General features: G+C 44.5%; 2 protein-coding genes across 2 annotated transcripts in view; both read left to right on the top strand.

The window, feature by feature from the left end:
* The window catches only part of LOC144697047 (uncharacterized), a 288,147-nt gene that overhangs the window by 227,623 nt on the left and 34,087 nt on the right, over positions 1 to 26,437 (top strand). The gene's annotated exons all lie outside the window — the stretch shown is intronic.
* On the top strand, positions 755 to 26,242 carry LOC144697863 (uncharacterized). Its single transcript, XM_078569834.1, is given in 5 exon segments — positions 755 to 760; positions 1,511 to 1,675; positions 3,622 to 4,704; positions 18,556 to 18,663; positions 24,998 to 26,242. Coding segments are annotated over 5 exon segments (2,478 nt in total). The 3' UTR covers positions 26,114 to 26,242.

Raw genomic sequence — 26,437 nt, 5'->3', positions numbered from 1 at the left:
TCAATGTAAAATAAAAACAAAATGCTGGAAAAACTCAGAATGTCTGAGAGCATCTGTGGAGAGAGAAGCAAAGTTAATCTTTTAAGTCCATATGACTCATACGGACTTGAAACGTTAACTCTGATCTCTCAGGTGCTGTTAGACCTGCTGAGATTTTCCAGAATTTTCCATTTTTATTTCAGATTTCCAGCATCCACAGTATTTTGCTTTTATAAGATTCATCACTGTCAGTGCAGGATATAAGTTCAAAAAAGACAATTCTAGTTTCTATGGATCATTCTTTCCTCTCTCATTTCCCAAAAGTAACTCTATTCTCTCTTTGTTGTACATAATAGTCACCCTAACCACTCTTCCGAAGCAGCGATTCATGCTGATCGACAGGTCCATGGTCATAGCTTCATGTTCTGAACACAAGGACCTTAAAATCTTTATGTTTATATATGTGATAGACATGCATGAAACTAGACGAAAAATGTGTGATATGTAGTACTTCTTAATTAGAGATACAGTGGAAGGGGGATGTGAGGAAGAACTTTATGTCAGCAATGAGAGGTCTTAATCTGCATCTCTGTCTATAAGGATGGTCGAAGCCGAGATGAATTATTTCAAAATGAAACTGGATGGGCACTTGAAGGAAATAAACTTACCCAGGAACAGGGATATAGAGGGGGAATGGGATTGCCTGGATTGCTCTACAGACAATTGACATGGACTCGAGTTGCTGAATGATCTCCTTCTGTGTCATGATAAGTCTATGATTGTAAATATATACAGTAACATATTAAAACAAGTAGAAATAACTATAATTATACTTTTTTGCAGAACCATAAATAATATTTCTAATATGTACCTTATAACAGCAAGACTTATCTCTGGCCTATATTAATTTACCGTCCCCTTAAATGTCAGCCATCCCCTTGAAATGTGAACATTAGGAAGGAGGCCGTCCTCTTAGGCAGGCAAATAAATGTGTCAAGCTGAGAGAGCAAAAGATGTCAATGTCTTTAAAAGAGAGAAAGAGAGAGACCTGAGCCAATCTTTCCAGAGTCTGCACCCTCCCTAGATTCACTTCCTTTCCCTTCAGTTCCTGCAAGTCAGCAATTTAAACTCAGAATTAGAAAAGCGGGTGGAAAGAAAGTGTTTCACTCACAGATGTGGAACAGAGGAGGCAGTTTAAGTGTGTGAGAAGGTCATTGTCCAACTTCCGCTTCAGACAATAGGGCCGTTAGCTCAAAGCCCGCGCTCTGATTGGTTGGAACATCAGCGCCATTCCGTTCCTCCAGCTTTCCTATTGGTCACTCCCTCGTATGAAGCCAGTGAGGAAGCGGAAGCCGAGCCCACATGGGGGCGGGAGAGACTTTGACCTCCAGACGCGCTGAGCTATTGTCCAATCCGCAGTATCTTGCTTCTGTCACCAGTGCTATTCCTCCCAATGGGAGACTGTGCGCTGGGAACGCCCCATAAGTCATTGTGAAGTCCACAATGAAATGCTATCCGAATCATCCAATAGAAATCATCCTGCGCCGCGGTGACGTCCTCGGGTTCCAATCCGCGCCAGACTCACGGACACGGGAGCCCCACCATCATTGTCCTCTCTCGAGCCAAGGTTGACGGCTTCGGCCAATGGGGAGCTCTGGAGGACCGGAAGGACATTAATCCTCCAGCCAATCAGAAGGTGGGCTTTGTGGCAATGAAGATGGAGATTCACAGGGACTAAATCTGTGTCCAAGATCTGTGAGTTGAAGAGTTTGTTTGTGTTGAAGAGAAAGAGAAGAGAAACAGGCAGGGTTTGGGAAGCTGAGGTTTTCAGGAGAAAATGGAACATTTCAGTAATAGAGCAGTGAAGCTGTGAGTGAAACGCAGAATTGTTGAGGAGGACATTCGGCCCATCGTGTCTGCACCGGCTCCCTGAGCATTTTAACTTCGTGCCGATCTCGTGCCTTTTCCCCGTAACCCTACAGATTGTTTCTGTTTAGATAATCATCCAATGCCTCAATTGAACCTGCCTCCACACACTTCCAGGCAGTGCATTCCAAAGCCTAACTACTCGCTGTGTGAAAAAGTTTTTTCTCACCTCGCATTTGCTTCTTTTGCAAAAATCTTTAAAACTGTGCATTCTGGTTCTTGACCCCTTTACGAGCGGGAACAGTTTCTCCCTATCTACTCTGTCCAGACCCCTCATGATTTTGAAAACTTCTATCAAGTCTCCTCTGACCCTTCTCCTCTCCAAGGAAAACAGTCCCAACTTCTCCAATCTTTCCTCATAACTGAAGTGTCTCATCCCTGGAATCATTCTTGTAAACATCTTCTGCACTTTCTCCAATGCGTTCACATCCTTCCTATAGTGTGTCGCCCAGAACTGCACACAGTACTCCAGCTGAGGTCTAACCAGTGCCTTATATAAGCTCAACATAACCTCCCTGCCCTTGTACTCTATGCCCCTATTAATGATGCCTAAAATACTGTATGCTTTAGAAACAGTTCTCTCTACCTGTCCTGCCACCTTTAATGATTTATGTTCATATACACCCAGGTCCCTCTGCTCCTGCACACTCTTTAGAATGGTATCCTTTGTTTTATAGTCTCTCCATGTTCTTTGTACCAAAGTGTGTCACCTCACGCTTCTCCGCATTGAACTTCATCTGCCAGATATGTCCAGTGTTATTATCTGCTACACAGATATATTACTTATGGTTCTGTAGTCAAGTACATTTATTATTATTTCTAGTCTCGTGATATAGTACTGTAGCTACGCTATATATTGCCTGTCATAGAGTCATTTTGGCATAGTAGGAGTCCATTCGGCAACCCGAGTTCATGCCGACTGAAGAGCAACCCAGTCAGTCCCATTCCCCCCTTTTATATGCCCATAACCCTGCAAGTTTATTTCCTTCAAGCGCCCATCCAATTTCATTTTGAAATCATCAATGATTTCCTCTTCCACCATCCTCCTATGGAGTGTGTTCCAGTTTATGATCACTTGCTGTCCAAATGAAGTTCTTCCTCACATCTCCTATTTATCTCTAATCAAGTAATATAGTACTATACATAGGTGAACAGCCCGTATGAAGATTTTCAGGGTTCTGTGTCCTGGATAGGAAGCAGTGAGCATGGATCTGTCAATCAGCATGAACTGGCACCTTCAGGAGAACTGGGAGGGTGTATATTAGGGACCGCAGAATGAGATTTATAACCTTTCAGGAATGAAAGAAGAAAATATGTTTCATAGAAACTAGAATTGTCTGTTTTGAAATTCTATCCTGTAATGACTGTGTTGACTCTTGTAAACTCCTTTTTCAGGATATTGGAAGGGGAGGATCTAAGGACAAAAATCTCAAAACAAACATCACGTTAAGCTCTAACAGAGTCACTCGATTAGTCGGAATGTAAATATCATCGGCCTTTGAATCTAGACGGAGAAATGTTTGTCTGTGCTGTCTGGTTCAAAAAATTGAAATGTCAGTGTGACTGGAAAAGCATCAAGACACACAGACCCGAGTGAGAGTGTTCAGGTTACACAGCCTGAAAAAACATCACATCATTCACAGTGATGAGAGACCGTACACGTGTTCTGTGTGAGGACGAGGCTTTAACTGATCATCAAAACTGGAGGGACAAAAGGCAACCTGCACCAGGGAGAAACCGTGGAAATGTGGGGACTGTGGGAAAGGATTCAAAGCTCCATCAGAGCTGGAGATTCATCGATGCAGCCACACTGGGGAGAGGCCGTTCACCTCCCCTGATTGTGGGAAGGGAGTCACTCAGTTATCCAAACTGCTGACACACCAGAGAATTCACACTGGGGAGAGGCCGTTCACCTGCTCTGAGTGTGGGAAAGGATTCACTGATTCATCCCGACTTCTAACACACAGACGGATTCACACTGGGGAGAGACCCTTCACCTGCTTTGAGTGTGGGAAGGGATTCGGGGATTCATCCAGCCTCCAGTGACACCAGCGAGTTCACATTGGGGGGAAGACATTCACCTGCTCCGTGTGTGGAAAGGGATTCACTCTTTCATCCAACCTGCGGAGACACCAGCGTATACACGCCAGGGAGAAGCTGTTCAGCTGCTCTGAGTGTGGGAAGGGATTCAGAGATTCATCCGCCCTGCAGAAGCACCAGAGAGTTCACACTGGGGAGAGGCCATTCACCTGCTCCGTGTGTGGGAAGGGATTCACTCAGTCATCCCACCTGCTGACGCATCAACGAGTTCACACCGGGGAGAGGCCGTTCACCTGCTCTGTGTGTGGGAAGGGATTCAGTGAATCATCCACCCTGCAGAACCACAGGGCAGTTCACAATGGGGAGAGGTCATTCACCTGCTCCGTGTGTGGGAAGGGATTCACTCAGTTATCAACTCTGCTGAGACACCAGGCAGTTCACACTGGAGAGAGGCCATTTCCCTGTTCTGTGTGTGGGAAGAGATTTGCTCGGTCAACCAGTCTGCTGACACACCAGCGAGTTCACACTGGAGAGAGGCCATTCGCCTGCTCCATGTGTGGGACAGGATTCACTGAGTCATCCAGCCTGCGGGCACACCGACACCTTCATACTGGGGAGAGGTCATTCATCTGCACCGAGTGTGGGAAGGGATTCGCTGATGCATCCAGCCTGGGGAAGCATCAGCGAGTTCACACAGGGGAGAGACACCATTCATCTGCTCCGTGTGTGGGAAGGGATTCACTGAGTCATCCAACCTCCTGAAACACCACGGCAGTCACACCAATTAGAGACCTTTTAGATACTCCGACTGTGGCTGTTCATTGTATCATTTGGGGTTAAGTGTATGCAGGTTTTGGGCTTTGATTGGTTTGTTACATGAGCACATATGGAGAGGCACTTACTGACATAGAGCGGAGTGGAGTTACGAGGTATATAAACCTGTAATGTTTCACCCTGTGAATAAGTCTGTACCAAGCAAAGATTAGCTCCAGTTTCTTCCTTCACCATAAAGCTGTCAGGACTATAACATGGTAACTGAGAATGATTGTCTGATGGTGAAGGTTGGAAACCAAAGGAAAATAAAATTTCAGACAGAAGTTACAATCCTAGTAGCTTTTATGAGAAATGGCTGAAAGCAAGTGGGACTTGTCAGGGTCTGATAACTCAGAGTCTGGGCCATACGACCAGTGGAAGAATGAAGTGGATATGTGGACACAGTTATGTCCCTACCAAGGAGAAAACAAGATTTGGACTTGACATTTTCACTTCCTAACAAAAGTAAAATGAGAAGTAAAGTATTTTGTGAGCTGGATGCCTGTCAGATGGAGACTGATGAAGGTTTGGATCTTCTATTCAGGCTCCTTGAAGAGATTTACAAGAAAGATGATCTATTGGATGACTATAAAACATAGTTGGACATTGACAGGTTTCGAAAGAGGGTGAAAGCATCTTTAGCAGAGATGGATTGGAACAGCACTAATAGGTGAATGAACCCCAGGAATGACCAGGGAACGATTACCAGGTGTTCCAGGTCTGACTCAAAATATCATGATGTGATAAACTGCCCAAAACAGAAAAGCAGGGTCCTTGAAATGATGTATGACACAGAGAATTCTGAGGCTGAAGCTCATGATAATGAGCACTCTGAAGGAATTGTTCTGGTCACAAAAAGCTTTGGTGCAGTCTAGTGATGAATATGTTAGTCACTGACTCATTCAACTGTGCTGTGTTAGATAGTGGCTGCACCTCGACAGTATGTGGATCAGATTGGTGCAAATATTATCCAGACTTTTTTTTTTTGTAAAAATATACTTTATTCATAAAATATCTTCAATCACATTCCAAACCATTTCAATAACAACATTACAAGGGTACAATCCAGGTTAAACTTTTACAAAATGTATCACCAGGTGCATCAGTACAAACAATATTACAATCATTTACAGCCTTTCATTTTGATCTGTACAGCCCGAGGGGCTCTAAACAGTTCCCAGTCTCTCGGTGCGCTGTGGTAGAAAGGTCTTAGACAGCGACCCTTCCCCATTGCGCCTTTGCGGCAGCTGCCCCAAGCTTTAGTGCGTCCCTCAGCACGTAGTCCTGGACTTTGGATTGTGCCAGTCCGCAACAATCGGTCGGGGACAACTCTTTGTGCTGGAAGACCAACAAGAACAGATTTTTTTTTTTTTTTTTTTTTTGCAAATATTATCCAGACTTACCTCATGGTGAAGATAGACACAAGGTTAAGGAGTATGAAAGTTCTCCTTGTTTCGATTTGATGTCACACATTGTCCTGAATCTTAAAGTAATTGGACTCTGATCATTAATATAACAGGATCTCATTATTGATGCAGTGGGATTCTGATTATTAATCTAACAGTATCCTGATTATTGATACATTATGATCCTGATTATTGAAGAAATCGGCTTTCCAGAAAAAAATGAACATCAACCTTTTCACAAGCTTTTTTTGCAGCAGCAATTGGGCCTCAGACAGTCGTTCACTAGGCCACACCCAACAACAAAAAACCGTGAAGATTTAAAGGGGCCTCACAGCTGTCAGGAAGCAGTTGTAGCTACATGGCAGCCATTGCTGCCACAGAGCTCGTAAGCCCAAAATCTCATTTCTGATCCCACCGGGGGTCATGGCCCTCAGTTTGGGAAGCCTGACTTAGACTGAGACTATAAAATGGGAACGGGCTTTTAAAGCTCTTGTCACAGTCTAAGCGTTTAAACCTTCTCTCTCCAGTATGAACTCTCTGGTGTGTTTGCTGGATGACCGAGTGAATCCCTTCCCACATTCAGGTGAACAGTGTCTCCCCAGTGTGCATGCGCTGATAAATTTCTAACTCAAATGAGTAATTGAATCCCTTCCCACTGTCCCTGCATTAACCCGGTTTCTCCCCAGTGTGACTGCGCTTGTGTCTTGACAGGCCAGATGATCAGCTGAAACCTCTTCCAAGGAAAGGGGGAAAGAGTGGGGGAGTGGGGTTAACCGGATTGCTCTTTGAAAGAGCCAGTGCAGATTCGATGAGTCGGGTGGCCTCCTTCTGTGCTGTACTATGATGAGATCCTGTGATTCTATAACTGTATAATGATTCACAATAAACACCATATGATCAAATCATAAAGTTCAGAAGGTAGCCATTCAGCCCCTCATGTTTGTACTGTCTCTCTGAAAATGTTACCATTCTGTCCCAGCCCACTGATCTTTCTCCTGATCCCTGAAAATCTTTCCTTGTGAATTAAAAGTCCAAATCCCTTTTGAAAGTTACTGTTGGATCTGCTTCCACCAGTCATTCAGACAATGTGTTCCAGATCATCAGACCTCACTGAGTAAAATAATCTCTCCTCATCTCCATCCTGGATTTTTTGCCAATTATTTTAAATCTGTTTTCTGCAGTTACCAACCATCCTGCTAATGGAAACAGTTTTTCCCTATTTGATGAAAACTCCTTAAAAAAAATGGCAAAAATGTCCACACCTCTATTAAATCACTCCTTAACCTTCCTTGCTCTAAAGAGAACCATTCCAGCTTCTCCAATCTCTCCACATAACAGAAATCTCTCATCCCTGATACTATTCTGGTCAATTTTCCATGTACTCTCTCCAAGGCCTTGATATCTTTCCTGAAGTGTGGTGCTCAGAACTGAACACAATATTTGAGCTGAGGAATAAAAAGTGATTGATAAAGATTCAGTGTGACTTCCTTGCTTTTGTACTTCATGTCTCCATTAATAAACAAAGGACCCCATCAGTTTTTTTTTAAACAGTTTGATCAACTTTTCCTTTTACCTTCAAAGATTCGTGTCCATAAACTCCCAGGTCACTCCGTTCCTGCACTCTGTTTAAATTTGTACCATTTGTTTGGCATATTTCCTCCCCTAAAGGACATTAGTGAACCAGAGGGGATTTTACAACAATCAACAATAGTTTCATGGCACCATTATTGATACTAACACAAAGACGGAAACATTTTCTGTCTGATTCAGGTCACTGTGTTTATGTATAAATACTATTTGGAAACTTATTGCTAAAAATACCTGCAGAAGGTTTGTGGGGAATGTGGGAATTGAACCAACGTTCCCAGATCATAAGCCTCGGCCTCTGGAATACTAGTTCAGTGACGTTATCACTGTGCCACCATCTCCCCTCCATTTAGAGCAAGAAGGCACATGGGCAGCAGAGTTTTGAATGATCTCGTTTCCAGGTTGTTGGGAGGTGGGGGCAGGGTGAATGTGAGAGGCTGGCCAGGAATGTATTAGAATAGTCAAGTCATGGGTATGAGGAGAATTTCAGCAGCAGATGAGCGGGGGTGGGGTGGAGATGGGTGACATTACGGAGGTGGAAATATCTGGTATTAATGATGGTGTGGATATGTGGTTAGAAACGTCTTGGGATCAAATATGACACCAAGATTGTGAAGAGTGTGGTTCAGTCTCAGACAGTTCCCAGGGAGAGGGACGTACTCGGTAGTTAGGGAACAGAATTTGTAGTGGTGACCGAAGGCAACGGCTTTGGTCTTCCCAGATTTTAATTCGACAAAATTTCTGCTCATCCATTACTGGATGTCGGATGAGCAGTTTGATAATTTAGTTACAGTGGAGGAATGGCGAAGGATGGTGGTGAGGTAGAGCTGGGCGTTGACAGTGTACATGTGCAAACTAACACGGTGCTTTTGGATGATGTCGCCTAGTGGCAGCATGTAGATGAGAAATAGAAGGATCCAAGAATAGATCCTTGGGGAAAACCAATTCAAGGACTTAGGAGAGGAAAGGGAGGTTGCAGATGGTGTGGTAGTTTGCAAGGAAAGTGGGGTGAAGGGTTGTTTTTTTCAGGAAGGGTGAGGGTGGTGTATTTAAAGGTGAGAGGAGCAAAACCAGAAGAGAGAGAAAGAGCACTGTTAACAATAACAGCAACACGGGGAAGATGGATGGTCAGCAGTTTGGTAGGAATAGAATTGAGGGACTCGGAGGTGGGTCTCCTGCAAAAGATGAGCTCTGACAGGGCATGATGGGAGATAGGAGAGAAACTGGAGAAAGATGTGAGCTCAGGGCTCGGACAAGGGGGAACTTTAGAGACAGTTTGGAAGCAGCAGAGGCAGCTGATAGAATTGTCTCAATCTTAGTGACAAAGAAGCTCCATGAACTCCTCACACTTGTTGGTAAGGATGGAGGAGACAGAGGAGAGGGTGAGCCCCTCAAAAGGAATTAACTTATTTTTAAAGCGGGAGGTGGTGATGCTGTGGTATCATCATTGGATGAATAATCCTGAGAGCCCCTGGTAATGTTCTGGGGACCTGGGTTCAAATCCCACCATGGCATATGGTGAAATTTAAATTCAATAAAAATCTGGAACTAAAAGTTTAATGATGACCATAAAATCATTGTTGATGGTTGTAAAAACCCATCTAGTTCACTAATTCCCTTTAGGGAAGGAAATCTGCCGTCCCTACCTGGTCTGGGCTACTAGTAACTCCAGACCCAAAGCACCGTGGTTTACTTTTAAATGGCCTAGGAAGGCATTCAGTTGTATCAAACCATTGTAATGTTTATAAGGAATGAAACTAGACCTACACCACATGGACTGCAGCAGTTCAAGAAGGCAGCTCACCACCACCTTCTCCAGGGCAATTAGGGATGGGCAATAAATGCTGGCCTAGCCACTGAGGCCCAAATCCCATGAATGAAGAAAGATTCAACACACTGCATGTTTAGTACAAAGCTGATTTATTTTTCTCCTGTCAACAATATTTTTCCCTATAACTGGTCTGGGGTTTACTTACCATGAATAGGAACAGACACCATTGAACATGGCTCAGTCCTGGATGTGATTAACAGCAAAATCTAATCACTGTAGTTGCTTGTGAACTCGCTGATGTTTCAGCAGGCGGGATGATTGAGTGAATCCTTTCCCACACTTGGAGCAGGTGAACGACCTATCCCCGGTGTGAATTCGTTGATGTACGGTGAGTTGAGATGATTTCCTGAACCCAGTCCTGCAGTGAGAGCACCTGAACGGCCTCTTATCAGTGTGAATATGTTGATGGGACATCAATTCCCAGGAAGTTTTACAGCACTTGCCGCATTCTGGGCATTTAAAAGGTCTCTCGTCAGTGTGAACTCACTGGTGTTTCAGCAGGGTGGATGTTTGAGTGAATCCTTTCCCACATTTACAGCAGGTGAACGGCCTGTCCACAGCGTGAAGTCGCTAGTGTACAATGAGTTGAGATGATCGCTTGAACCCAGTCCTGCAGTGAAAGCACCCGAACGGTCTCTCGTTAGTATGAACACATTGATGGGACATCAGTCCCCCAGAACTTTTAAAGCACTTCCCACAGTCCAGACAGTGTGAACTTGCTGGCGTGTCAGCAAGTTCGATGATTGAATAAATCCTTCCCACATATGGAGCAGATAAATGGTTTCTTTCCAGTCTGAATGTGTCGATGAGTTTCCAGTTCAGACGGGTAACTATTTCCCCACATTTCCACGGTTTCTCCCCCATGTAATTGCACTTGTGTCTTGACAGGCCAGATGTTTGGCTGAAGCCTGGTCCACACACAGAACACATGTAAAGTTTCTTCCCACTGTGAAAGGTTCTTTTTAATTCCATGTTCAAAATCCAATGATACCCAAGTTACTATAAATTGGGCGACTCCGTCAGATCCTGATGTGATGTTTGGTCTCAGTTTCCCTAATGCAAATCTTCTCCTTCTAACACCTCCTCCCGCGCCCATCTTCAACTCCCAGCTCCTCTCGCGCCTCTCTTCAACTGCCGTCTCCTCTCGCGCTTCTCTTCAACTGCCTGCTCCTCTCGCGTTTCTCTTCAACTGCCGGCTCCTCTCGCGCTTCTCTTCAACTCCCGACTCCTCTCGCGCTTCTCTTCAACTGCCGGCTCCTCTCGCGTTTCTCTTCAACTCCCGACTCCTATCGCGTTTCGCTTCAACTGCCGGCTCCTCTCGCGCTTCTCTTCAACTCCCGACTGCTTCCGCGCCCCTTTTCAACTCCCAGCTCCTCTCGCGCTTCTCTTCAACTCCCAGCTCCTCTCGCGCTTCTCTTCAACTGCCGGCTCCTCACGCGCTTCTCTTCAACTCCCGACTCCTCTCCGCTTCTCTTCAACTCCCGACTCCTCTCGCGCTTCTCTTCAACTGCCGGCTCCTCACGCGCTTCTCTTCAACTCCCGACTCCTCTCCGCTTCTCTTCAACTCCCGACTCCTCTCCGCTTCTCTTCAACTCCCGACTCATCTCGCGCTTCTCTTCAACTCCCGACTGCTCCCGCGCCCCTTTTCAACTCCCCGCTCCTCACGCGCTTCTCTTCAACTCCCGACTCCTCTCGCGCTTCTCTTAAACTCCCGACTGCTCCCGCGCCCCTTTTCAACTCCCCGCTCCTCACGCGCTTCTCTTCAAATCCCGACTCCCCTCGCGCTTCTCTTCAACTGCCGGCTCCTCACGCGCTTCTCTTCAACTCCCGACTCCCCTCGCGCTTCTCTTCAACTCCCGGCTCCTCTCGCGCTTCTCTTCCTTACTATTCAGAACGCGCTTACTATTGAGAAATATTGAAGAAAGTTATTAAAATGATTTGTGTCTTCCCCGTCTATTCTTCTTCCTCACCTCCGGGCCCAACTTCCTTTTGTAGCTTCAAAGCTTATTTCTTGGTCAGTGCAAACGTTTCCATTCTATTCTTTCTCCTTAGAAACTATCTTAGAATTGTCCTCATCAACCAGGCCGTCGATATAAGGGGAAATAGAATCTTCTGTGACATAAGGAGGAAAGTAGAGGCTGCAATTATACCAGGATTGTATAGTCCCAATACAAGGCCTGAATTGTGTACTATCCCCCACCAGGGCTGATTATCCAGAATGACAATAGACCACTCTGATTTAGTTGTAGGAGACAGAGGGTGATGACAGAAGGATGCTTTAGTGATTGGAAGCCAGTGTCCAATGGCGTACCACAGGGATCTGTGCTGGGACCCCTATTATTTGTCATTTATATAAACGACATAGATGACTATGTTGGGGGGTGGGATTAGTAAGTTTGCGGATGACACAAAGATTGGCCAGGTGGTTAACAGTGAGGTTGAGTGTCTTGGGCTACAGGAAGATATAGACGGGATGGTCAAATGGGCAGATAAGTGGCAGATGGAATTTAACCCTGAAAAGTGTGAGGTGATACACTTTGAAAGGAGTAATTTGACAAGGAAGTATTCAATGAATGGCATAACACTAGCAAGTTCTGAGGGACAAAGGGACCTTGGAGTGTGTGTGCATAGATCTCTGAAGGTGGAGGGGCATGTTAGTGGGGTGGTGAAAAATATGGGACACTTACCTTTATCAATCGAGGCATAGATTACAAAAGTAGGAGTTGTATAGAACCTTGGTGAGGCAACAGCTGGAACACTGTGTGCAGTTCTGGTCGCCACATTATAGGAAGGATGTGATTGCATTGGAGGGGGTTCACCAGGATGTTGTCTGGGTTGAAACATTTAAGTTATGAAGAGAGATTGGATAGACTTGGGTTGTTTTCGTTGGAACAGAGAAGACAGAGGGGTGACCTGATCGAGATGTACAAGATTATGAGGGGCACGGACAGGGTGGATAGGGAGCAGCTGTTCCACTTAGTTGAAGGGTCAGTCACAAGGGGACACAAGTTCAAGGTGAGGGGCAGGAGGTTTAGGGAGGATATGAGGAAAAACTTTTTTTACCCAGAGGGTGGTGACGGTCTGGAATGCGCTTCCTGGGAGGGTGGTGGAGGCGGGTTGCCTCACATCCTTTAAAAAGTACCTGGATGAGCGCTTGGCACGTCATAACATTCAAGGCTATGGGCCAAGTGCTGGTAAATGCGATTAGGTAGATAGGTCAGATGTTTCTCATGTGTCCGTGCAGACTCAATGGACCAAAGGGTCTCTTCTGCACTGTGATTCTGTGATTCACTCAGTAACACTGGTTTGTTGTTGCTTCTCTGCTAGATGTTGTTCAATGTAGATTTAAGGTTCCGAGAAAGGTTGGAATTGGATGGTCCAAACAGCTTGATCGGACAGGAAGTGTCCCCATGAGTGTCTGTGAGTGTGTGTGTGCTGTGTACAACTTGACATCTACACAATCAGGCCCCACTTCTCCTGGAACAACATGAAGAATCTGCTGCTTTCTAGATCAGTTCCTTTCCCCTCACTATTGTCCACTGATAGTTCATGAATTCCCAGTGTGTGTCATCTGCCAACATGCCTGTGGTCTCCCCTTTAAATACTTCCATCAGTCTTATCAATCAATAGCAATGGGATTGCTGCTATCACTGGGGTCAGTTCTGAAATACAGTCAGTCTGATTTTAAGGCTTCCTGGAGTAATTCACTGATCCTGATCTTCCCACCTAACACCAATCCATATCCCCATCTGAATTCTAGGTTTTAACGTGAGTATGCTAGGTAGAGATTAATAGATTCCTGATTAACAATGACATAAAGGGTTATGGGGATAATGTGGGCAAAAGGCATTGAAGTGTTCAATCAGCCATGATCATACTGAATGGTGGAGCAGGCTCGATGAGCTGAATGGCCTTCTCCTGTTCCGATGCGATTGTCCAATATAGAAAACATATATCATTTGATCCCTATAAACCTGATTCAACACAACCCCTTCACAAATACAAGAGATTGTCTCTGACGTCTGTTGTTCCTTTACAGTTTCTGTTGTTCTGAATGATGACAGTATTTACCTTCTCCCTGACCAGTCCTAACCCTTCTGCTGGTTCATTTATTGAAACCAGGGACGCTCCTTGTTCCAATGGTGACATTCCCTGTTTGCCCAGTTATTCCTTTAAGTCAGCCCTTTAATTGTTTGTACATTGTTTCAATGGATCAGAGCTAAACTCTAGCCACATCCAGTCCTGAATGATAGTGGGCAATTAAACAGCTAACTGGAGGAGGGCGCTCTACAAATACCCCATCCTCAATAATGGAGGAGCCCAGCACATCAGGGCAAAAGATTAGGCTGAACCATTTGCTACAACCATCATCCAACTCGGCCTCCTCCGAAGGTCCCCAGCATCACAGATGCCAGTCTTTGTCCAATTAAATTCACTCCACGTGATATCAAGAAACAGCTCAAGGCACTGGATGGTGCAAAGGCTATGGGCCCTGACAACACTCTGGCGATAGTACTGAAGACTTATGCTCTAGAACTTGCCACGCCCCTAGCCAAGCTGTTTCAGTACAGCTACAATACTGGCACCTACTCAGCTATGTGGAAAATTGCCCAGGCATGTGCTGTGCACAAAAAGCAGGACAAATCCAACCCGGCCAATTACCACCCTATCAGCCTACTCTCGATCATCAGTAAAGTAATGGAAGGGGCCAGCAACAGTGCTATCAAGCGGCACTTGCTTTGCAATAACCGGCTCACTGACGCCCAGTTTTGGTTCCGCCAGGGCCACTCAGCTCCTGACCTCATTACAGCCTTTATTCAAACATCAACAATAGAGCTGAACTCCCGAGGTGAGGTGAGAGTGACTGCCCTTGACATCAAGGCTGCATTTGACCGAGTGAGGCATCGAGGAGCCCTAACAAAACTGGAGTCAATGGGAATCAGGGGGAAAACTCTCCGCTGATTGGAGTCATACCTAGCACAAAGGAATATGGTTGTGGTTCTTGGAGATCAGTCATCTCAGGAGTTCCTCAGGATAATGTCCTAGGCCCAACCATCTTCAGCTGCTTCATCAATAACCTTCCTTCCATCATAAGGTCATAAGTGGGGATATTCGCTGATGATTGCACTATGTTCAGCTCCATTCACAACTCCTCAGATACTGAAGCAGTCCCTGTCCAAATGCAGCAATGCTTGGACAATATTCAGGCTTGGGCTGACAAGTGGCAAGTAACATTAGTGCCACACAAGCGCCAGGCAATAGCCATCTCCAACAAAGAGGACCTAACCATTGCCCCTTGACATTCAATGGCATTTCCATCACTGAATCCCCCACTACCAACATCCTGGGGGGTTACCATAGACCAGAAACTGAACTGGATGAGCCACTGCAGCTACAAGAGCAGGTCAGAAGCTACGAATCCTGCAATGGGTAACTCACCTCCTGTCTACCATCCAAAAGGCACAAGTCAGGACTGTGATGGAATACTCCCCACTTGCCTGGATGAGTGAAGCTCCGAACACTCTGAGAAAGCTGGACACCATCCAGGGCAAAGCAGTCCACTTGATTAGCATCACATCCACAAACATTCACTCCCTCCACTACCGATGCACAGTAGCAGCAGTGTGTATCATCTACAAGATGTACTGCAGGAATTCACCCAGGCTCCTTAGACAACACCTTCCAAACCCACAGCCACTACCATCTAGAAGGACAAGGGCAGCAGATAGATGGGAACACCACCACCTGCAAGTTCCCCTCCAAGTCACTCACCATCCTGACTTGGAAATACATCGCTGTTCCTTCACTGTCGCTGGGTCAAAATCTTGGAACTCCCTTCCTAACAGCACTGTGGGTGTACCTACACCACATAGACAGCTGTGGTTCCAGAAGGCAGCTCACCATCACCTTCTCAAGAGCAACTAGGGATGGGCAATAAATGCTGGCCCAGCCAACGAAGCCCACATCCCGTGAATGAATTTTTAAAAACCTGTTGTTTCTTTCCTCTCTTCCTTTTTGGTATGAAACTACACAACTAATGTGAATGAAGTTTGGATTTGTGAAAATGGGGAACTAAAGAACATTGACAATCTCAAAAGAGGACACACAGGTATATAGACCGAGAGTGATAGAGACCTGAGCAGAGACAAGGGTTTCACCAGCCTGCCTCATTTCTGTTACATTTCCGACTGGAGATTTGTTGAATGCTTGCAGATGAATGGAAACAAGAAAAAACGCTGGAGTGTTTGGATGATTTTTTATTCCATTTAACCGATAATTAATTCTGTCGGCACTTGGTTAAAACCAGGAATATTGAGAAGTGCTTCCTTCAGGATTAAAATCTAGTGGTGAAACCCCAATGAATTTAAAGTATACGGCCTTAAGTACTCGGCCACACTGACAGATCCCACAGGCACACACCCATGTTGTTCAGAAAAAATCATAGATGGCTACAGAAGCAGGTCATTTGGCCCGATGTGTCCATGCCGACTCTCTGGAAGAGAATCGCCTCCTAATCAGGTATGACATTTTGTGATTCAAATGTTAGATCAATTTCTTTGCCACATGGCGATGCTTTTCAGCCGAATTATACTTCCACAAGGAACATAAGAACATAAGAAATAGGAGCAGGAGTAGGCCATTCGGCCCCTCAAGCCTGCCTCGCCATTCAATAAGATAATGGATGATCTGCCCCAGGCCTCAAATCCTCTTTCGTGTCAGCTCCTCATAGCCCTCAACTCCCCAATATTTCAAAAGTCTACATACCTCTGCTTTAAATATTTTCAGTGATCTAGCCTCCACAACTCTCAGGGGTAGAAAATTCCAGACATTTACTTCCCTCTGAGAGAAGAAATTCCTTCACATTTCAGTTTTAAATTAGTGTCCCCTTATTCTGTAACTATGTCCCCTTTTTCGAGATTCCCCCACTAGTGGAAACATCTTATCAACATCTATCCTGTCAAATCCCCTCAGAATCTTGCACGTTTCAATAAGATCATTCTTCTAAACTCTAATGAATAAAGGCCTAACCTGTTTAGCCATTCTTGATAAGTCAACCCCTTCATCCCGGGAATCAGTCTCGTGAATCTCTTTTGAACTGCCTCCAATGCCAGTATATCCTTTCTTAAATATGGGGACCAAAGCTGTACACAGTACTCCAGGTGTGGCCTCACCAACAGCTTGTACAGTTGTAATAAGACTTCCCTAATTTTAAACCCCAACCCCCTCGTAATACAGGCCAAAATTCCATTTGCCTTCTTAATTACTTGCTGCACCTGTAACCTTTTGTGTTTCATGCACAAGAACATCTAGATCCCTGTGCGCTGCACTTTTTTGGAGTGTCTCTCCATTTAAATAATAGCCTGCCTTTTGACTCTTCCTATCAAAATGCATGACCTCACACTTTCCTACATTAAACTCCATCTGCCAAGTTTTTGCCCACCCACTCAACCATATCCTCTTGCAGATTCCTTATGCCCGCCCACCTATTTTTATATCCTCAGCAAATTTGGATACATTGCACTCTGCCCTGCCTCCAAGTTATTTATATAGACAGTAAATAATTGAGGGCCTTGGACTAATCCTTGTGTCTTTCCACTAGCTGCGTCTTTCCAACCTGAAAAGAAGGTTCTGAAGTGCAATGAGACTGCACTGTTTGGCATTCTAGGTCATTCGCCTTAGCGCTGCACAATGCGTGTGTTGTATAATTATTACCATGTTTACTTCACACACAGAATGACCCTGCATTGAAACAGCAGAGCTGGCAATGTTGGGCAGATATTCCCTTGGCACTTTAAGTACCCATTGACAACCCAATGTGTGACAATGAATGATGATGAGCGGAAAGCAATGATGGTTTCCTCCCTGGATGTTCCGGAACTAAGATGAAAGGCATGGAATTGACAATGAGCTTTGTATCCCTGTGCACAGATGTGCTGAGTTTTTCCAGCAATTTCAGCTTTTGCTGGAGATGTCTGAGCTACTTTGGATGGCAATTAAATTATGTTTTGGTTGAGCTTTCCTACTTCTGCCAGTTCGTTGGTTTAGGAATGTGATTTTCACTTTGAGTGATTCTCACAAAGAGTATGTGAGCAGTCCTGGCTTCAAATCCAGAGCGAGCCCTCTGGTGTTGTCTCCTATAGGCCATGTTACAAATTGTGCTTTATTCATGGTGCATGCAGTAGGGTTGGTTTCCTGGGGTTTGGTTTTGTGAACCTGAGCACATGCTGCAGGGAATCTATTGGCACAACCCACAAGCAAGAAAATTAAGTTACATTTTTTAAAGGTCTGACCATGTAAATGGACGTTCACTTTATCCCTATTCACCAATCCAGGCGAGCCCAGGCTGGCGGGTTCAAACAGCTGGCTGCATGTCTCCAATTGTAATCCTGTCTGAGACAATAGGAGGACTGACAGCTGGAAACCCACAGCTTCCTTCTCATTTGACCACAGTTTATTTGTATTCTAGGAATTACACTCAGAAGAGTGTAAGTCATTTCACCCTCTTCAGCATTCCACTTAATAGGGGGTTACGGCTCAGGAAAGTCAGATATGCCTGAAACCAATTGCTGGGCAGCAAGTATCAAAGTGCCAGAATCATTGGTGAGTGTATGTTGGGTGGAAATTTGTTTAAAGAGGTAGTGTTTGAGTAGATGTTTGTTTGGATAGAAATGTTTGATGTTAACCATCTATGTTCACTTCACAGGGATGTGAACCAACTAATCTACAATGCCAAAGTGGAATTGAAATGACATGTGACCCAGATCTTAATGCTGACCTCCCAGACCCCGGCCTCCCGCAGTGTTCGAAAGCAGCTCAACATACACTCGATGAACAGCACCTCATCTTTCGACTGGGCTCTTTACAGCCTTCACACTCAGACTGAGTTCAACAATTTTCACATGCGACCCCCATTTTGTTTTCCTTTGTATTTGTTTTTGTTTTTCTCGTTTACTGTTTCTTTTTTATTTTTAGATGGCACTTGTTCATCATTCTGCCATTGACAGGTCCTCCAGACGCATCTTCTGTTTCTTTGTTTCACCCAATGCTCTTACAGAGAGCCGAATGGTCTCATTCTGTGGTGTAATAATTCATGAATATATCTTTCCCTCACCCTGAGGCCATGCACCACAAACTGTTTTGTCATGTAGGCATTTAGGCAGTAAGGTGCATGCAAAGAGACAGGCAACTGTGCCGGAGTGAGATGGAGACTGAGTGAGTGGTGAATTTGGCTCACGTAGTAAGTTCTGGTAAGTCCTTTTCAGGTTTAACTATAGATTAAGAATCAAGACCTGACATAAGTAAGTTAGGTTAGCTTGTTAAGTAGGGAAATGCCTGCAATAGCAGCTATCTGTCAATCACCTGAAAGCATTTGGTTCAAATGGTGTTGATTACTGTTGCAGGAAGCTAAACTAGCTAGTGACTCATCAGAGGGTCTATAAAAGAGACAGGCTTTTCAAACTACAAAGTCAGTAAGGGGTGTGCTAGGAGACAGGTGACTGTGTCAGAGTGAGACGGAGACCAAGTGAGCAGTGAATTAGGGCCACATGGGAATTCTGTGCATGGGGGAAAGAGGTGTGGTTTACATAGGAATTATTCTAAGTTGGGAACAGGAGCAGCTGAGCAGAAATGTGCCTGGGTGTAAACCTCACCTTCGGAGCTGAGTTTGAAAAAAAAAAATCGAACAGTGACATCACAGGAAAACAGTAAGTTCATTGGTTAGTAAGAAATTGCTGTTAGGCAGTGTCTTTAAACAACTGTAAATTGGAGAAACCTATTAGTTTTGAAGAAGTAGCTACTTGGATTTGAGTAAGAATCACTAGGAATAAGAGGAGGTCAGGGCCAGTAATGTGAACTAATATAAGTAAACCAATCTAAAATAAAGTTAACATAATGGAAATAAAGTTACGACATACCAAGGCAGCTCAGTCATGTGGAATGCATGTCCTGTAATATGTGGGAAGTCTTGGACACCACTGAAAGCATAATTCTGCGGATGCTAGAAATCTGAAATAAAAACAGGAAATGCTGGACAAACTCAGCAGATCTGGCAGCATCTGTGGAGAGAGAAACAGAGTTAACGTTTTGAGTCCATATGGCTTCTTCAGAAGAAGTGAAAATGATTCACTCGGCTATCCTATTCGCTGACACAACAACACAGTTAGATCTGAGAGAGACCATGCAGATACTGCATTTGTGCCAAGGGATTTACTCACTTTGCCCTCCTGTTAACACTCCAGATTTAAATGCTTAGAGTCTTTGATCCAAAATTGCTACATTCCTACTGACAACACGGAGTTTGAATATTCTTTGCATGGGAAGAAAAGTCACTTGTTCACACTGCCGACTGAGACTCCAGTGAGTTCACATCTAACAATAACGGTTTGTTCTGCTGTTAATTATACCCGGGACGGAACTATGGCGGAGGGCCAGTGCACTTTGGTTGCCGTATTAATTGACTTAATAATTTTATATCTTGGCCCTGTGGCTCCATTTAGCATCAGATTACAAAACATATGTTTCGATTGAACAAATTCACGGTTCACTGGTGGTTTGTTTACCCAGCATTCGCCGCGGGACAGAATATACCCTATTTTTTAATTCATTCACGGGATGTGGGCGGCGCTGGCCCGGCCCGCATTTATCGCCCAATTATCCTCACAAGAGGAGATCCTTGCGCAGGCGCAGTAACCGGGCAGTGTAGGAACATGCGCAATGTGAGCTCAAGCTGGAGCATGCGCAGCACAGTCCGTAAAGGACTGAGAAATGGTGGTGTACAGGCGAGTGTAGGGAGCGGCAGATAAAAGCAAAAAATTGCGGATGCTGGAAATCCAAAACAAAAATACCTGGAAAAACTCAGCAGGTCTGGCAGCATCTGCGGAGAGGAACACAGTTAACGTTTCGAGTCTGTATGACTCTTCAACAGAACTAAGTAAAAATAGAAGAGAGGTGAAATTTTACTGAAACCGTGAATAAGAAGCTACGGGTCCTGTAGTCGAATCGAACGAGGCAGCGGCAGGTGGGGCCTGCCGATTAAACGGCCGCCATTTGTATAGGGGGCAATGTGCAGTTGTGCTGCTATAGTGAGCAATGGGCATGCGCAGCCGCCATCTTTCATGGGGCAATGTGCAGCAATGCGCATGCGCGGTCCTGGTCCCTGGCAGCAGGAGGAATGTTGTGAATTTCTATACTGGACTGACAAGGATTGGTTTTGGAAACTCCTTTGCTGGGGGTTAGAAGTGGATAATTTACACGCAGCAAACACAAACCAAGAGAAATGTTTGTCTCCTCTGAATGCCTGTCCTGGACTGACAGTCATGGATTTTGGAAATTTCTTTTCCAGGGTATTAGAGGCAGAGGATTGACGGTCAGGAAACTCAAACCAAACATCACATCAAGATCTGACAGAGTCATGTGATTCGTCAGGACCTGAATATCATCAAACTTTTAATGTGGAAGGTAAACAGTTTATCTGTTCTGCCTGTGTGCAAAGATTTCAAGTAAGAGTAAGAATAATTAACTTCATTGGGGTAAGAATAGATCTGGCCAAGGTAAGCTGGAATTTCAAAGGGACTGGAGTATAAAAATAGGGAAGTATTGCTCAAACTATACAAGGCACTAGTTATATCACACCTGGAATATTGTAAACAGTTTTCATAAGAACTAGGAGCAGGAATAGGCAATTCAGCCCCTCGAGCCTGCCCTGCCATTCAATATGATCATGGCTGATCTCATTTCGGCCTCAACTCCAATTTACTACCCTCTCCATAACCTTTCGACGTGTTGCTAATTAAACATCTGTCTATCTCCTCCTTAAATTTATTCAGCATCCCAGCATCTACTGCACTCTGAGGTAGTGAATTTCACAGATTCACGACCCTTTAAAAAAAGTAATTCCTCCTCATCTCTGATTTAAATCTACCACCCCTCAGCCTAAAACTATGGCCTCTTGTTCTAGAATGCCCCACAAAGGGAAGCATCTGCTCCACGTCTACTTTGTCTATCCCCTTTAGCATCTTATACACCTCAATTAGATTTCTCATCCTTCTAAACTCTAGCGCGTATCGGCCTAAACTGCTCAATCTCTCCTCATAAGCCAAGCCCCGCATCTCTGGAATCAATCTAGTTAAATTCTTCTGAACCGCCTCCAATGCAACTACATCCTTCCTCAAGTCAGGGGACCAAAACTGTGCACAGTACTCCAGGTGCAGTCTCACCAATGCCTTGTACAGTTGCAACAACACTTCCCTATTTTTATACTCTATTCCCTTAGCAATAAATGCCAAAATTCCATTTGGCTTCCTTATTACCTGCTGTACCTGCACACTAGCTTTCAGCGATTCATGTACGAGGACACCCAGATCCCCCTGCACTGAAGCATTCTGAAGTTTCTCCCCATTAAATAATAAGTCGCCTTTTTATCTTCCGACCAAAATCGATAACCTCACATTTATCCACATTGAACTCCATCTGCCAAATTTTGGCCCATTCACCTCACCTGTCCATATCCATTTGTAAATTTCTTATTTCTTCATTGCAACTTACTTTCCCACCTATTTTGGTGTCATCTGCAAATTTAGCTATCGTACCTTCTACCCCTGAATCCAAGTCATGAATATAGATTGTAAATAGTAGGGGCCCAAGGACCTAACCCTGTGGCACCCCACTAGTTAGCGCTTGCCATCCAGAAAAAGACCCATTTATCCCGACTCTTTGCTTTCTGTTGGTTAGCCAATCCTCTATCCAAGGTAATATATTACCCCCAACTCCGTGTGACCTTATCTTGTGTATTAATCTTTTGTGCGGCACCTTATCAAAGGCCTTCTGGAAGTCCACGACATCTACAGGATCCCCATTATCCACTTTGCTTGTCACATCTTCAAAGAAATCTAGAAAATTAGTCAAACACGATTTACTCTTCATAAAACCACGCTGACTCTGATGGATTACATTTTGACTTTCCAAATACCCCAATACTACTTCCTTAATAATGGATTCCAACAATTTCCCAATGACAGACATTAAACTAACTGGTCTATAGTTTCCTACTTTCTGCCTCCCCCCACCCCCCTCCTTTTCTTGAATAAGGGCGTTATATTAGCATTTTTCCAACCACTGAAACCTTTCCAGAATTTTGGAATATTATCGCCAATGCATCCACTATCTCTGCTGCCACTTCCTTTAAGACCCTGGGATGTAGGCCATCAGGTCCTGGGGACTTGTCACCCTTTAATCCCAATAGTTTGCTCAGTACTTTTTCTCTAGTGATGCTGATTGTTCTAAGTTCCTCCTTCTCTATACCCTCTGCACTACCTGTTAGTATTGGGATGGTACTAGTGTCCTCCACTGTGAAAACTGAGGCAAAATATTGATTAAGCGTCTCTGCCATTTCTGCATTCCCCACTATTAACTTCCCAGTCTCACCCTCCAAGGGACCAACATTCACTTTAGCTACTCTCTATCCTTTTATGTACTTGTAGAAGCTTTTGCTATCAGTTTTTACATTTTGCGCTGGTTTTCTTTCATAATTTACCTTTGCTCTTTTTATTATTTTTTTTAGTAACCCTTTGTTGATCTTTAAAAGTTTCCCAATCTTTGTCCCTTTATCTGAGGAAAGATATGCTGGCATTGAAGGCAGTCCAGAGAGTATTCACTCGGTTGATCCCTGGTATGGAGGGATTTTCTTATGAGGAGAGATTGAGTAGGTTGTGCCTGTACTTATTGGAGTTTAGAAGAATGAGAGATGACCTTATTGAAACATATAAGATTCTTAGGGCTCTTGACAGGTTAGATGCTGAGAGGTTGTTTCCCCTTGTGAGAGAGTATAGGATCAGGGGGCATAATCTCAGAGGGTTGCCCATTTAAGACAGAGATGAGGAGGAATTTTTTCTCTCAGGATAGTGAATCTGTGGAACTCTTTATCGCAGAGGGCTGTAGAGGTTGGGTCGTTAAGTATATTCAAGGCTGAGATAGACAGATTTTTAACCAGTAAAGGTATCAATAGTTATGGAGAAAAGGCAGGAAAGTGGAGTTGAGGATTCTTAGATCAGCCATGATCTCATTGAATGGCGGAGCAGATTCAATGGGGCGAATGGCCTACTTCTGCTCCTATGTCTTATAGTCTTATGAATCAAAGGTTGGCAGGTGAAACTGTAACTGAGCAATGTACTGCCTTTAAAGAATAGATAATTCTGACACAATAAAGACATATTCCCATGAAGGGGAAAGGCACAGTAAACAAATCCACAGCTCCCCCGATGAGAAAAGAAATAGAGATTGAGATAAAGGAGAAAAAGTGTGCTTATGACACATGTCAGCTGGATAATAAAACCAAGAACCAGGCTGAATAGAGAAGGTTCAGAGGGATTTGGAAAACCAAATACAAGAAGCAGAGAGAGAGAGCATGAAAAGAGACTGAAAGCGAACATGGAAATAAATCAAGAAGTCTTCTATGGGCATATAAACAGTAAAAGGGTGTTACAAGGAGGAGTGGGGCAATTAGGGACCAAAAAGATGACTTACACATGGAAGCAGTGGGCATGGATGAGGTATTAAATGAATATTTTGCATCTACCTTTATCAAGGGAAAATATGCTGCACAGATGATTGTGAAAGAGGAGATAGTTCAGACTCTTGTGGGGTTTAAAATTGATAAGGAGGAGATATTGGATTGTCTGTCTGATAAAGTTGACAAAGCCCCAGGACTGGATGAGATGCATCCAGGGATACTGAGGGGAAATGAGAGTGTAAATTGTGAAAGCATTGGCCATAATTTTCCAGTCTTCCTGAGATTCAGAGTTGCTGACACAGGGACTGGAGAATTGCAAAATGTTACACCTTTGTTCAAAAAAGGTGTAAAGAGAAGCCCAGCAACTACAGACCAGTCAGTTTAATCTCGGTGCTGGGGAAGCTTCCAGAAATGGTCATTCAGGACATATTTAATAGTCACTTGAGCAAATGTGGGTTAATTAAGGAAAGCCAGCATGGATTTGTTAAGGTAAAGTCACGTTTAACTAAGTTGCTTCAGGTTTTTGATGAGGTAACAGAAGCCTGTGGAGGCTGGGTCACTGAGTTTATTCAAGAAAGAAATTGATCATTTTTTTGATATTAAGGGCATCAAGGGGTATAGAGAGAAAGCGGGAACATGGCATTGAGATAGAGGAACAGCCATGATCATATTGAATGGCGGAGCAGGCTTGAAGGGCCAAAAGGCCTACTCCTGCTTCTAGTTTCTATGTTTCTGAAGGACATTCGTGAACCAGTTGGATATTTTGATAATCCAGCATGGTCACTTTTTCCCGGTGCCAGCCCCATAAATTACCACATTCATTCAGCTCAATTTCACAACCTGCCTTTGTGTTTTTGTGGGTGTTCTCTCACTCCCTTTTTGTGTTTTAAATAAATTTCACAGGGTATTAGGAGGAGAGGATTTGCAGTCAGGCAACTCAAACCAAACATCACATCAGGATCTGACAGAGTTGCCCAATTTATCATAACCCAAATATCATCGGATTTTGAACATGGAAGGAAAAAACACGTTCACAGTGGAGGGAAACCGTACACGTGTTCTGTGTGTGGACGAGGCTTCAGCCAATCATCTGACCTGTCAGAACATAAATGCCATCACAACGGGATGAAACCATGGAAATGTGGGGAATGTGGGAAGGGATTCAAATCCCCGTCTGACCTGGAAAGTCATTGGCGCACTCACACTGGGGAGAAACCGTTCACCTGCTCCGAGTGTGGGAAGGGGTTCACTCGTTCATCCTATCTGCTGATACACCAGCGAGTTCACTCTGGGGAGAGGCCATTCACCTGCTCTAAGTGTGGGAAGGGATTCATTCAGTCATCCAACCTGCGGACACACCAGCGAGTTAACACTGAGGAGACACCTTTTAAATGTCCGGACTGCGGGAAGTGTTATAAAGGTTCCATGGAACTGATGTGCCATCAACGTGTCCACACTAACGAGAGACCATTCAGGTGCTCTCACTGTGGGACTGGGTTCAGGTGGTTGTCTCAACTCACTGCACACAAGCACAGTCACACTGGGGAGAGGCCGTTCACCTGCTCTGTGTGTGGGAAGGGATTCATTCAGTCATCCAACCTTCTGAGACACCAGCACAGTCACAGTGATGAGAGGCCATTCACCTGCTCCATGTGTGGGAAGGGATTCACTCAGCAATCCCATCTGCTGACACATCAGCGAGTTCACACAGACGAGAGACCTTTTAAATGCCCAGACTGTGGGAAGTGTTTTAAAAGCTCCCAGGACCTGATGTCCCATCAACGTGCTCACACTGATGAGAGACCATTCAGGTGCTCTCACTGCGGGACTGGGTTCAGGCGATCATCTCAACTCACTGTACACCAGCGAGTTCACACTGGGGAGTGGCTGTTCACCTCCCCTGAGTGTGGGAAGGGATTCACTCAGTTATCTATCCTGCTAACACACCACCGGGTTCAGACTGGGGGCGACCATTCATCTGCCTTCAGTGTGGGAAGGGATTCACTCACTCATCCAACCTTCTGAGACACCAGCGAGTTCATACTGGGGAGAGGCCGTTCACTTGTTCTGAATGTGGGAAGGGATTTGAGCAATCATCCAACCTGCTGACACACCAACGAGTTCACACTGGGGAGAGACCATTTTCATGCTGTGAATGTGAGAAGGGGTTTGCTTATTTATCTACACTGCAGAGACACCAGCAAGTTCACAAGTAATGACAATGATTGGATTTTGCTGTTAATCATATCCAGGACTGAACTATGTTCTTTGGGCTCTTTTTTGGTGATAATAAACTGCAGCCCAGTTATGGGGACTAATATTGTCGATAAAGGTCAAATAAATAACCTT

This window comes from Cetorhinus maximus, chromosome 23 (genome assembly GCF_964194155.1).
Source record: "Cetorhinus maximus chromosome 23, sCetMax3.hap1.1, whole genome shotgun sequence".
Lineage (NCBI taxonomy): Eukaryota > Metazoa > Chordata > Chondrichthyes > Lamniformes > Cetorhinidae > Cetorhinus > Cetorhinus maximus.
The sequence above is the reverse complement of the archived record's forward strand: the minus strand, read 5'-3'. Positions and strand labels throughout refer to the sequence as shown.